The following is a 14,917-nucleotide window of genomic DNA, read 5'->3' on the forward strand; positions in this document are numbered from 1 at the left end:
GTAGCCCCCCCCCCATGTCTTTTATGAAGACTGCATGAAGTATTGCATAGCATATACCAAGAAGGCAAATGTTCTAACAATCAGAAAGCACAATATTCCAGGGAAAGGGTCATAATTCCACAGCTCCTGCATTGCCTATAGCAGGCATGTACAACGGGTGGATCGCGATCTACTGGTAGATCCCCTGGTGATCCTGGTAGATCGCGGGATCCTTATTGATGCCCCCCCAGAAAGCTCAACAACTGTGGGCCCTCTACCCTAAAAAAAATCTCAAAAGTCTGGGCAGTCCTCCCCACCAAAAGGTAAACCACTCCGAGTACTCCCCCCTAAAGAAAGCTCAATGACTCAGGGCAATCCCCACGCATGCTCCTCCTCCCTCCAATGACTATGGGTAGATCACTGTCAGTTTTTTTATACTGGGAATAGATCGCAGACTCTTGGGAGTTAGACATGCCTGGCCTACAGGATCTCATGTTGAGTGAAAAACGGTGTCTGGGATACTGAGCAGACACTGCTCTTGGCAGACACCAATGAGCTTGACTGCCTCTGGTCCAACTGCAAAATCATCTCCTGAAATGGCCATGCTTTTTGGGGGAGGAGAAGTGGAAGCCAGGATTCTACATCAGAGACAGGGAACCTTTGGCACGCCAGATGTTATTGGATTACAGTTCCCATCATCCTTGACTATTGGCCATGCTGATGGGAACTGGAGTCCAGCAGCATTTGAAGGGGACCAGGTTAGAAAACTGTCTGCTGCAGAAGAAACTGCCAACATTGCCCAGTCCAACTTCCTTCCATAATCTCCCCACCCCTTTTCTTTGATGTGGAAGGATTCTAGCTGCTCTTGAGATAGTCACATGATTAAGTGTAAAACTCTAGAGAGTTTCTTTCCAGCCAGTTCAACTGAACGTGCATAGCTCTTCAGACCTTCAACGTAACTGCATGAAGATCTTAAGAGTAGCTGGTTGCCTGTGTTGGAGCCAGAGCTTGCATAGATACCCTTGTGCATTTGGACAAATGCCCAGGAAGTGTGTACAGCATTTCCAGTCCTTCTGATATGCATTATTTTATCCATAAACTCACAGAATAAACTTTAAACAAGTCTGAAAAAAATCCAATTGCATAGTATCTCGCAGTACAGAAAACTTTATGGACTTGCATGTTCCCATATGTGTAGCCTATGTTGCTTATGTTGTGCTTTTCTCATTAAATCTGCTTGCATTGAATCAATAAGGGGAATAAGCTCATAAAAGCAACCCAAACATTCACGATGCTGAGGCTGGACTGACAAGCAAAAAGCAGACAAAACAGACCCTTTAAGCATCCAGTAAAAATCTGGGTTTCTATCTACAGCTGCAACCTTGAGGTGAATCGGATGTGTGTGTTTTTTTAAACAAAAAGGGTCTGTTCAGCTTCACTCTTGCAGAAATGTTATAACTTTGCCCTGTCAATTCCTTGAATCTGAGAAAGGTACAGCTAGGAAGCTGGGCTTCCTTAAAACTGCTCAGACATGAAGCCCATAAAACTGAACGTTAAAGCAACACTCCATGGCATTATGTAGGTTGGTCCATGAAAATGGTCCCCAGTTAACAGGGTGTGGGGGACAAAGGTGCCCTGACTGCCAAGGGTACACGTCTCTGTCTTTTGTAGTGTTTGAGACACTAAGTGGCTGGGAAGCAGGTTGATTCCTCCTGTTGTTCAGCAGGGTCTTCAAACTAGAGTTTCTTCTCCTATCCGGGCTACCCTCAGACATGAAAAGGCACCTACACAGCCACCAGTGTGTAATGGGATGGGTGTTTACATCACTGAGCAGCTGTAAAAGATCAGGATTGTTGAATTCATGATGCATTCCAAAAAACCATCCTACTATTTATACCGAGCCATAAAAATCTTCATGGTCAGCTGCCCAGCATATGAATGTCAGCATGGAGTAGCTTCCAAATAAATGCATGTTGTTCTTGTTCAGTCGTTCAGTCGTGTCCGACTCTTCGTGACCCCATGGACCAGAGCACACCAGGCATGCCTATCCTTCACTGCCTCTCGCAGTTTGGCCAAACTCATGTTAGTAGCTTCGAGAACACTGTCCAACCATCTCATCCTCTGTCGTCCCCTTCTCCTTGTGCCCTCCATCTTTCCCAACATCAGGGTCTTTTCTAGGGAGTCTTTTCTTCTCATGAGGTGGCCAAAGTACTGGAGCCTCAACTTCAGGATCTGTCCTTCTAGTGAGAACTCAGGGCTGATTTCTTTAAGAATGGATAGGTTTGATCTTCTTGCAGTCCATGGGACTCTCAAGAGTCTCCTCCAGCACCATAATTCAAAAGCATCAATTCTTCGGCGATCAGCCTTCTTTATGGTTCAGCTCTCACAGTACATTACTACTGGGAAAACCATAGCTTTAATTATACGGACCTTTGTCGGCAAGGTGATGTCTTTGCTTTTTAAGATGCTATCTAGGTTAGTCATTGCTTTTCTCCCAAGAAGCAGGCGTCTTCTAATTTGCATAGTGCTTGACAAATGAGCAAGCAAAACAAAAACAACCCCTTGCACCTTGTCATTTGCAACCAGGATGTCAACAGAAAGAGGGAAAAGGCAGTGATCAGGGATTACGGATAGGAAGAGCCAAGGACAGCCAAACCCAAACCAGGAGTTCTGTGTCTACTGGACTCTGGTCAGAGGAAAGACCCAATGTATTTGATCCAATAAGAACTTATGTGCTTCAGTTGGAAGCACCTAAGTTCTTTTTTTTAAAGTATTTTTTATTAAAGATTTTCTTGATTTACAAAGGTAGTGCAACGTCTCTCTCGTATTTTTTTCCATGTAACATTTTTACTAAGTTCTAACATGCACTGGACTCTTCTGAAAGCTCAGTACCCTGCAGATCTCTACCACTGAGCACAGAAAGCTAATCTCACACATATGGGAGTGGTTGCACTGACCAGAAATCTAGTGAAACGCTCTCCTGTTTAGACAGCTACATGTTAGGGAAGGAGGTGTGTGTCGTAAGCAGTTTCCCTTAAAAAGCTGCAACAAAGACAACCATCAAAATAAAACAACAATCAGAAATGTATGGGTTAATGCTGCCAGCTGTTTTCCATAGCAAAATAAAGCAGAAAGAAAAGAGACTAATTGCAACCTTGATACAAGCAAAATAATATCCTGGCCTTAAGTGTTGCCAAAGCAAATGTTATGCAAAGGTCAACTTGGAAGAATGTCAGCATCTCAGTTAATCAGAGCCACACCAGCACTAGGGAGAGCTTCTCCATTTTGTAATAGGGGGGAAAGCTGACTCGCCTGATGGCGAAACACCACAGACAGCTGCATCATCCTGTTCTTGCACCATGGCTTCTCTCAGTGGGTGGCAACCTTGAGTTTCTAGCATGCAGTTCTATAAATGGCACAAAAGTTTATCAGGGACTAAGAAGCCAATCGCAAGCCAAGTTTTGGAAGTTGTAACTTGCTCACACCAGTGAGAATTTCAACCGACAAGCAAGAGGGCTAAACAAGCAACAGGATGGGGGGGGGAGGTCCCAGAGGTTGGCTTTCTGTGTCCAGAGGTCTTGCCTTGTGTAAGACTGAATCCCCATCCCCACCCACCGTCTCTGAAACAATTGCATCAGCTGGAATCCAAGATAAATGAAAGCAAATCAGGGGATTTTGTAGAAAGCATTGCACAACGATCGAGGAAAATGATGAAATTTCCATAGCAACGTCAAACCATTTTGCAAACTGCACTCAAGTGACTATGGTGACTCAACATTCTGGAGTGCACAGACTTCAGTCAGCTTTAAAAAGTAGTAATCATTTGCATGTGTCCAGAACTTAAGCTTCCCATGCTGGCAATAATCCATTCAATGCTAAGCTTACAGTGAAGGAAGGTGGCCTTGCAAATAAAGTACTGAACAAGCATTCAGGAGAGCTGGGTTCACGTGCAGCTTCCACAGAACACAAGCGAGAAGCTGGGTCCAACTGCATCATATTCCCTCACTGCAGTTTTCCTGGATTCCAGGTGATGACATTGCTTTTGAGAGATTATCCAAAACTGAGTTTCAGCTGACATCCGGAAAATGTACAGAAGTATGCTTTCTTTGTCACTAAGAGGTGGGAAGTGGGTATTCAAAAGCAGAATATTCTACAGTCTGGATCCTTTTCTGGATAAGGAATGCTGTGAGTCACATCTAGCTTGCACAAAGCAGGACAGAAATGCATGCATGTTCGTCTATTTCCTACCTCTTCCTTCCAGACACTGCCTTGGGATGTACACTGCTATGGTGGTTTTCAGTCCCTTACTATATACAGTGGTACCTCTGGTTACGAATGCTTCTGGTTACGAACGCTTTGGGTTACGAGCTCCACTAACCTGGAAGTAGTTGCTCCTGGTTGTGAACTTTGCGGAAGTCGTGCACCAGAGGCGCACACACAGCGGGAGGTACCATTAGCGAACGTGCACCTCAGGATAAGAATGGTACCACTATATGCTTTTATTCACATGGTTAATTATGATGAAATCCTAGTAAGGGCTGTATGGTTTAATTTAAGTATTTCTTACAATCAGACTTTTCTACAGATGACCAATGACTGTATGCCTGCAGGCAGGACTCCTGTCTTTTAAAATGTTCTGTATAGTGTTGAACATCTTTAGGCACTACCCAACTTAATAAAAATAATAATGTAATCCATGAAATTACAGACTCAATGCACTAGTTGTTGTCTGCTTTCAGGGCATGGTTTCCAATGCATTCAGGGCATGGTTTCCAATGCATTTTAACTCCAGTTAATGATTCTAGGGGGTTGCTTCCAGACAACCTGTTTATCGAGCATTCGTCCTGATTTGTTTGCAGGGAGATTAAACAAAGTTGGCTATTTATTGAGCATTATTCTGCTTTGTTCCCGGGAAGGCATCAAAGCAAGCAGTGCTATTTTTCTAGAAGTGTGTGCTCTTTCACACAAACATTTGCACATGTATAGACACATCTTGCACCTGTGTTCAGTGTTCACATGTGAGCAAGCTTACAACTGCAATCATGGTGCATGTTTGAAAGGGTAACAAGTCACACATAAACAAGACAACCTGACACAGCATGGCCAGCGTCACCCAAAAGTATCTTCCATGGGGCATTTAGAACAAGGTTACCAGATGTCCCTGTTTCCCGGGGACAGTCCCCGGATTTACAAATCAGTCCCCATACAAAATCCATTGAAGTTGAAAAGTGTCCCCGGATTCATTGAAAAAAATCTGGTAACCTTAATTTAGAATGACATCTCTTGTCTCAACTATGCCATTTTGAAACCCATTTTAGCATTTAAAAACCCCCACCAGCAGTGTAAATATGGCTATGTATTTCTTCATACCAAGATAATAAGTGGAAGGATGAAACTTAAGTAAATGGATATTAAAGTATATGGCAGCAAGAATGAATGATCATTTATTAAGTGGCATTCACATGTGCATTTTTCCTTGTAAACTCACTTTTTTCTGATTAGCTGGAGTCAAACTCCTAAAGAGCTTCCTTCCCTGTTTGCCAGCATTCCAAATGGTGAAGAAAGTCCACCGACTGAGGATTCTCTCTTCCAGAAACAAGACACGGTGTGTCCAGATGGTTCCCCTGAGAAATAGAGGGAAAGAGTAAGAGACCAAGACTCATCTTCAGTGATACACAGTGCATTCCAAAGACACTCGCACAGAAAACGGACCAGCAACATTGCCAGAGGAGCCGAAAGCTGTCACCAGGGAAACATTCTCCTTGTGTAAATAGTAAACTCGATGTCTCTGGGAGATGAAGACTCTCAACATGTAGGTTTTAGGACATGATCAGCCCATGCTGCTCAGATCATAGGAACATGAAGCTGTTTGTAATAGGTTAATTGTAATAGGTTACAATTAAGACCATTAAAGCTTCCAAAAGTTGAACAAAAGGAGCAGGAGGATGCCCAAGACCTTCTTTGCTGTTGTCTTATCCAACTTGGATGGATAGCCACCAGGCATTGTATGCAAGATGCCCTGAGCTGTCTGGGAGAGTGAAATATCTGACATAGATCACATCAAGGAATTGATACGCTGCACTGGTTCTTTTAAGAGTCATTGCTCAGTTGTAAAACATCCGCTCTGCATGCAAAAGGCCCCAGACTCAATACCTGGTCTTTGCAGAGAAGGCTGGGAGAGACCCCTGCCTGAGAGCTGCTGCCAGTCAGCAGAGGCAATAGTGAGCAAGAGGTTTGACTTGGTATAAGGCAGCTTCCTATAATCCTAAGGAATGTACTGTACTGAAAATGTTTTGGTGTTTCTTTTTTTAAGAAAAGGAAGCTAAATGTAACACAACTGAAATTAAAAATAGTTAAGAGGGGAAAACACCCTCTTGACACGAACCAAAATATAATCATAAAATTCTGGAAACCCTAAGCACAAATGCCAAATGAACAAAAACTTAATTTTTCAGCAATGGGTTGTTGTTTGTAAATTGGCACTATTGTCAAATATTATTAAACTGACACCAATATCTGCGTGTGAGATGTTGGTGGAATATAACCTGAACAGGATTTCATTCCATGAGGGAGACCATGGGGAGAAAAAAACACCCACAATCCATTCAGCACCCTCCAACTTGAGGTGTTTTGTAATTGCTCTTTCTTTAAGTGCTCAAATGCGGCAGAACTAATTGGACAATGTATTTTAAAACATGCTCTTTCCCAGGGATAGTTTTGCACAAGTTAATACCCTGCGTGTTTTCTGGAACTTAATGGATGTCTGTTTTAAAGGTGATCCTTAAGAAATCTAAAGGCATTTCAGAGAGGAAAAAACAACAACAAGCCTTCTAATACTTGGTCTTCTGCTCATATGCCTGAAAAGTTGGTTTGTTTTCCCCATAAACTGCAGTGTGCAGCAGTGCACACATACAACCCCCCCACCCCATCTCTGAAAAACACTCAACACTCAAATTCTCGGGGGAAAAAACCTCTCTTTTATTTAGGAAATGTATAAGAACTGCTAATCACGAAGGGCATTAGAGCTAAACTTTCTTTCACCCCCGAATAGCGCCTCTCTTCCGTCCTCAGTTGTTGCTCCCTATATTATGTTATCAGATGGAAGTCATAGTTCTTAGTCTAATAAATATGTGTTCAAGAAGTGAAAGGATAACACAGTCATAATGGAACAAACACAAATAAACAGTTTTGTGATGGTGGTGGTTTGGTGTGTATGCTATGCATGTACTGTGTGTGTGTGTGTGCGCGCGCGAGAGAGAGAGAGGGAGCGTGTGAATGATGGGTTGAGAATGTGGTACAGTGAGAGGGGCCTTCTATGTTCTACCACATTTTGGGATATGAAGTGCAACTCTAAACACTTTATCACCCTGCAACAATACACTAACCAACTAACTAGTCTTGTTAGTGGAAGCTTGCACAAAGACTTCCACTAGCACAGGGGTGGCCAACTCGCAAGATCTACTTACAGAATTAAAAACTGGCAGTGATCTACCCCTGTTTTTGGGGGGTTCAGTTCAAAGTTGTTGACCTTTTTTTAGGGAGGAGGAAAGCCTCGTTTGGGGAGAGAAAGGAACAGCCACTCACTTGCTGACTAAGCTCTGTCTTCCGTTCTGCAGATCGTGCGACAATGGATGGGGGGGGGGGCTGAATTCAATTTAACCAACGCTAAGGAAAGGGAACCGGTGATCGACCGAAATCTACCAAAGCCTCCCGGGGATCTACCAGTAGATTGTGATCAACCTGTTGGACATACCTGCACTAACGCAATAGAGCTTTCCCTCTTCTTCCTCCTCCTCCCACACACTCATCATGTGCCCCCAAACTGATTTGGGGGCAGAACCCCTGGAACAGTGGGGGACGGTGTGGGAGAGGGCAGGTCATTCCAGCAGGCAAGCAGCAATGCTTCTGCTGCCAGAGCGATCTCCTTAGCACTATGATGAATTTCTTCCTATATATGTGTATATTCATGGATGAATATTCCTTCTGAACCTACACATTTTAGATCTTTTAAAGATTATCGAAATCAAGCAGTCTCTCCCTCTCCCTACCCTCTCTTTCACACATAAAATGAGCACACTGACAGTATAGGAGCCAGAGAAGAAATTGTAGTGAAAGCCAACTAATAACACTGTAAACCTGACAGTATTGCTAAAATGTGGGCTTTATAGCAAGCTGGCAGATGTCTTTTTGTCCAAGTGTATTTTTATGTCTGCACTTTCAAAATAAAATTCCAATTTGGCACATATAAACATCAGATAACATAAGCAAACACTGGACCTATTTGAAATGTTGAATCCACATGCTTTGCAACCATAACAAGGAAACATCTGCAAACGCAGAGAATAGGTTAGGATTATCAATTTTAAGCACCCTCAACAGACCCAGGGCAGACAGTTTCTCTCTCTCTCCCCTCCACCCATCCCTTCAATACAATTTGGTAAAATCAGTTCTGTTTGCAAGAATTTATGCTCGTTTTGATTAGGCTCATTTCTCACTGTCTTCCATCATGCTTTGAGTGTTTTCTTAAGTAATCATTCCCACCATAAAAGTGATATTTCAGAATGTTATTACCTAGTATGGCATAAAGAAAAATGACCATAGCACAGAACACTAGTTTACACTGAGGATTCTTTCCCTATATTCCAACTAAGTTGCCAAATCATGTTTAAAAATAATCCTGTCATTGTTAGGTAGAATAAATTTATTTCCAATGGTGGGGAGGAGACGGTTTTGGCATACTCCCCCTTTCTCCTGCAGCAGCCATGCACTACCACCCACACCATTCTAGAAAGCACCCCAATCCTCTGGGGCAGATTGAGGAGGGGGGAAGGGTGTAAACCATGGGTAGGCAAACTAGGGGCCGGATCCGGCCCAATCGCCTTCTAAATCCGGCTCGCAGACGGTCCAAGAATCAGTGTGTTTTTACATGAATAGAATGTGTCCTTTTATTTAAAATGCATCTCTGGGTTATTTGTGGGGCATAGGAATTCGTTCATCCCCCCCCAAAAAAAATACAGTCCGCCCCCCCCCCCAGGTTCTGAGGGGAAAAGTCTGCTGACCCATGACTGTAAGTAGTTCTACAGGGAAGGAAGAATCTGTCAAAAGAGCTTCCTCCTCCTCTGTTCAAAGAATCCTCTGCTGAAACAAAGAGCTTTCCATGAGTGGATGGACACAACTGGATACAAACTATTGTGCTTAAATACAGCAGCCCTATAATAAAGGGCTATACAGTCGTATCTTAGTTTTCGAACAGCTTAGTTCTTGAACGTTTTGGCCCAAAAACCTGGTTTGTGAACTATTTTTGGAAGCCGAACGTCCGACAGGGCTTTCATGGCTTCCGATTGGCTGCAGGAGCTTACTGCAGCCAAACAGACTTCTGGAACGGATTCCGTTCAGCTTCCAAGGTACGACTGTATAAATTAGTAAACCCTAAGCAAACATTTAACTGAAAGGGCTCTTTGTTGTAATTCAGTATCTCTTTGGGCCATGTGGGAAATCGTGGAATTAACCTTGCGTGCTCTTTTAGGCCTAAATGCTATGTACACCTATCCAGGAGTAAGCTGCAGTGAACAGTGGAAACCACAAATGAGTAGGCTTTACATAGAATTGCATTAGGCATCTTGTTAGTTAATACAGAGGTTGGGGGTGGGTGGGGAGAACACTCTAAGTCAGGCATCCCTAAACTGTGGCCCTCCAGATGTTTTGGCCTACAACTCCCATGATCCCTAGCTAACAGGACTAGTGGTAAGGGATGATGGGAATTGTAGTTCAAAACATCTGGAGGGCCGAAGTTTGGGGGTGCCTGCTCTAAGTCTGTTCTCACAATTACCAACCATCATTTATTAATTTAGTTTGTGTTCACAAAATCATTTAAGTATATGGATTATTTACTGCAGTATGATTGTGAGCTATCTTGGAACTTCAAGGAACCAAGAGGCAGGGTAGATTCCCACCCCAAAAAAGTGTTGTTGTTTTTTAATGAATAGAAAGCATACAGAAAAGGGCAACCAAATGGTTAAGAAAAGGCAAAAGCTAATCTACGGCCAATGACTGTATGAATGTGGTCTACCGGAGGACAGGTGTTGCCTTCATGCCTTCCTTGTAAGCTTCACAGAGGCACCTGGTTGCCATAGCTACAGAAAGCTGGATCAGATAAGACTTTGGTCTGATATAACAGAACTCTTAAATCTGTATATTCTAACAATGAATTCTTGCTGAAAAAAATAATTTTAAAAAATGCTCCACTGGAACCACTGCACACCCCAAAGAGGAATATGCTTCTGTCACTACAAGATCAACAGAGCTAGCTAGATACAAAAATGACTATGTCTAAGCTAGCACACTTACTGCTGTCAAGATACTTTGATTCTGAACAGAAATTTCCCCACTGTTTCAAATTTGGGCCTCCCATAACAAAAGATTGCAACTTGTGCCAAACTGTTAAATGTGGGAAAAGGGGAGCTGGGATGAGACCAACTAATCAAATTCTTCAACTTTTCACCTAAAGTAAGATTTGTAGCAGCCTGGTCTCCAGGGACGAAAGATTGATTATTGCACTGTTGGCTAGCCAAGCCCTTTAAAAAACGACTTCTCTAGAGCTGAAAAGACAAACCCATGTGTGGTTTGCTGAAACAGGAATCCTACTTTCACATTTGACAGTTAAGGCCTCTCCTTCGGATCTTAATTTGGCAGGATAGAATGTCCAAGTCATTAATCACTGCTAAACCTTTATTAAATCTGCAGAAGACCTGTGCAAAATAGCGTAACACTTGGTTATGAATTATCTGAATTTCCAAAATCATTCAGTAACTATCAACGTTGTTAATATACAAACCACTGAAATGCAATTTTGGGCGAAGAGAATTTATGCAAAGCAGACTGAAAAAGGCCTCGTTCAACATTGAACGACTCTCAGGTTGATTTTATGCTGTGAGCTTTCATGTGCAAAATGGCAACCAGGCAGTGGAATGAAGTGCATGATATGTGAGGAGTGATCACTCATTCCTGCCCACCACATCACTGCCAGGTTGCCACACAATCAACAAACAAACACACACACACATACATCACCTCATGCATTGCATCAAATGCAGGCCCGAGCCTGACTGAGTAAAAAGTAACCACAAACAAGTGAAGTAATAGATCATCCCATAACACATGTTTTTACAAGTCTCCAAGGTACAATACCTGTTTTAGCCAAAAATAGATTTGTAGCTTGCCTCACTCAGGTTCCTGCTGCTTCTGTCATCAGATCAGCCATTGAATGGAGGTGGATTCACACTGATTGATTGACTGTGTTATATCCTACCATTCCCTCCAAAGGACCCTAAGGCAGCAGACAAAGATCAAACACTACAACCCCCATAGTTTTGAAACATTCTAAAAAACAGCTTAAAACATTCTTAAACAGTGATCTCAGGTTTGCCAGGAACAGTGTCTTTCAGCCATCAAATGGGTAAAAATAAATGCTTTTAAGGTTTCCCCCCTGCAAAATCAATAATGAAGGAGAAAGATGCACCTCACTAGCGAAGAGCTCCACAAACGGGGAACCACCACAGAATAGGTCACCACCAACCAAGCAGCCACGAGTGTTGGCACCAACACCAAGGCCTCACCTGCTGATTATATGAGCTATGATGAACACACAGTCAGTCCTGACCACTGCAAACGTAATGTCCACATCCTTGGATTGCAACCACTGAAACCAATTCCACAAGTTGTAATTTGACGGTGCTGTAGAGACCTCCAACACACCTGAATCAAAAGTGACAGCAAATTTAGCACAGCCCTGAGCAATTTCCTCCTCAAACTGATTCAGAAATCTCTTACAGGTCTGGATCTGGATTTAAAGAGCTCTGCTGGGTGAAGTGGCAGAGAGGTAAACTCTGTATGTTACCTTCACTGCCACGTGCCAGGAACGTGGAATGCACTCACGCCTCTATTTAGTCAGATTTGAACCAGGACTTCTGTTCTAACCAACACCACAATTTGTGATGGGCTAGGTGCATGGAGAGGAACTAGCAAGAGGGACATTGAAACTTACAACATGTTAGAATCATAATCTACACCTATTCAAAAAGCATAATGTTTTGCATTACCTGGCCTGTAATCTTGCACCCAATTATAAATCATTTTGATTTTATTTAAACATATACAACTGGATATAGTAATACAACTGGACTGCAGTGTGATGTATCTCGTTACAAAGCAACATTTTTTGCTTTGATGTAAATGCTGAAAGTACTCAGTGTTAAGTCATTTAAAGGACCCTTCCTTCCATGCAAGGCAGAGCCCGGGTGTTAATTCTTTACATCCATAGAAAGTACTTTTGCTATGAAGTATTTGAAACTTCTGGAAATGCTTTAATGGGAATAAGTTTGTTTTAAGGAAAATATTATTCTGAACTGCAAAACACTGAATACATGTGTAGTTTTTATGAGTCATGATTTCACATCCCCTCTAATTATGACATGAGAATCGTAAAGGCAGCAATAATAAGTAGAGCATGAAGGTGTTTTGATTTCTGATGGGAATTATTAATTGGATCTCAGGAGTTGAGTGAACGTTTGTTTCTTCGTGTCTGCAAGTGCAGCATGCCCCTTTTATGGCAGTTTAGCACTTCATCACCACGACGGGTGTCACAACTTGGAAACTCTTCATAAATAAATGCAGTCAATTGGAACAGCCAGTCCACATGAAATTTCAACAGTGTCTAGAGACCAAGGGTTGTAATGTTTACTGCCCCTCTAGCTAACAATGGAATTTTGGACTTGATGCAAAAAATCTCTTAAATAACAACCGCAAAGTTATAAGATCTTCTGATTTGGAGCTTAGCTGCTGCTGGCATTTGTCGACAGATGTCTGTTAATCAGTTTTTATAGGATACACGATTCCCAGAAGGGGGGAAAAATTAATGCACAATGTTACAAATGTTGCACGACATTCCAAGATTAGACAGTAGTGGAAATTCTAGAACCTTCTTCAAGTCCTTAAAAGGAGCCAGATCTGCCTTTTAAAAATACACAAACACAAATAGATCACTCCCAAAATCAAAGCAGTCATAAAGAAAACCTAATAATTTTCTGCACTAAACAACCTAAAGCTACGAGAATTTAAAGCCTATCTGAAGGACGAAAACATTTGCTTATGCCAAAAAAGTGACAAACTAAAATCAAGGGCTATACAGGATTAGCTCTTGTTGTGGTAACCAAGTGCAACAACTGCTAGCTCCTCTCCCTGTGACTGGAGAGAACTGTGAGTAGATTTACAGGTAGGAGTCGGACTGCCACTCAGCACATCAGTGGAACAAAAGGACTAGCGTGTGAGCACAACTTAATAATGCGTATGCAGTCACCAATGGATACTGAAGATGTAGTTGAAAGACAGGTCTCAAATGCCTAATGGTCACTATAGCCCTCTGTAGCCTCACACATCAGTTTTCAGCTTGCAGAATGGGTATAGGAAACAAAAAATTACAACATGCTGGTTTTTTTTAACCAAACAGTCCTCCCTGGTCTTTTTGTTGAAAGCATACTTGCTGTAGTACTTTGTGCCTACTGAAATCTGTTTGTTCCTATTTCGAGAACTAGGAAGTATGAAATCAAGGAGGAAAGTTATGTGCCCAAATAAACTTGGATGTCTTCCATCGGCTTCAGAAAGATTGTGAGAACAATCTATAGAAAATACAAATAGACAGCAAACCTATAGCTCAGTTAGTTGGTAAAGCATGAGACTCTTAATCTCAGAGTTGTGGGTTTGAGACCCACATTGGGCAAAAGATACCTGCATTGCAGGGGGTTGGACGAGATGACCCTCTGGGCCCCTTCCAATTCTAGGATTCTATATATGCCACTTTTTTGAGCCAGTTCCAAAGCCAATTCAACACATTAGCTCCCAACCAAAAAACAAGGGGTTCTATGAAGGGGTTCCCTGTTCTATGAAGGTTTCTGGGAAGATGTGAAACCCTTCAAAATAGGTTTTTGCACACACCCCAAACTACAACTCCCACAATTCTTTGTGGGAAAGCTACAGCATATAAACCAGTTTCAGACTAGTTCAGATCTTTAATGCAGATATCCCCAAATATAACAGCTGTAAATCATTCAGCAGTAGGCATCTGGTTGCTTTTTCACCTGTGAAATATTATGTATGATAATTTTATGTATTTATTTATAAAACTTGCTTCCTCAGAATGACCCCAAGAATACATGCATCAAATGTAAGATCAAAGTACAGTACTAAAAACATACATAAACTAAAAACTAGCTGCAGACAATAAAGACCAGGGGTCAGCAAACTTTTTCAGCAAGGGGCCGGTCCTGTCCCTCAGACCTTCTGGGGGCCCGGACTTTATTTTTTGGGGGGAAATGAACGAATTCCTATGCCCCACAAATAACCCAGAGATGTATTTTAAATAAAAGCACACATTCTACTCATGTAAAAACACCAGGCAGGCCCTACAAATAACCCAGAAATGCATTTTAAATAAAAGGGCACATTCTACTCAAGTAAAAACACGCCGATTCCTGGACTGTCCGCGGGCCGCATCTAGCTCCCGGGCCTTAGTTTGCCTACCCATGATAAAGACCACAATCTAAGACAGAGTTAAATGTTCTAAAGACACAGGGATCAATAGACATAAGCAATGTCTGTTGTTAGATTGTGGCCAAAATTTGTGAGCAGTGAGGTAGAAAGCTAGCAATCCTGATTATCTGTAAGTGAAAAGAAATAGACTCTCTTTTATCATCAGTGCTTCTGAACTAGAATACGAGGCATAAAAAGCATTTCTATATGTTCACACACAAGAGACAACACAGAATGCTGAGCAAAACTTTAAAAAAACGACTGGAAGTGAAGCAGTAATCCAGCTAGCTAAAAATCTTTCTGAATGGTTGCCTCGTTGTATTACAATATCTGTCAGCCACCAAATCCAGACTCA

At 42.2% G+C, this 14,917-nt stretch overlaps 1 protein-coding gene across 4 annotated transcripts in view; it reads right to left on the minus strand.

Moving 5' to 3' along the window:
• Nucleotides 1-14,917, minus strand: part of LOC117041123 (UDP-GlcNAc:betaGal beta-1,3-N-acetylglucosaminyltransferase-like protein 1) — a 128,797-nt gene that overhangs the window by 14,869 nt on the left and 99,011 nt on the right. For all 4 annotated transcript variants that reach the window (XR_004425933.1, XM_033139521.1, XM_033139520.1 and 1 more), the window contains one exon: nt 5,468-5,603. Coding sequence is in view for 3 of the 4 variants with exons in the window: in XM_033139521.1 (XP_032995412.1) it covers nt 5,468-5,603 (136 nt within the window). In the remaining variant the exon portion in view is untranslated. The remainder of the gene's footprint in view (nt 1-5,467; nt 5,604-14,917) is intronic.

This window comes from Lacerta agilis, chromosome 2 (assembly GCF_009819535.1).
Source record: "Lacerta agilis isolate rLacAgi1 chromosome 2, rLacAgi1.pri, whole genome shotgun sequence".
NCBI lineage: Eukaryota > Metazoa > Chordata > Lepidosauria > Squamata > Lacertidae > Lacerta > Lacerta agilis.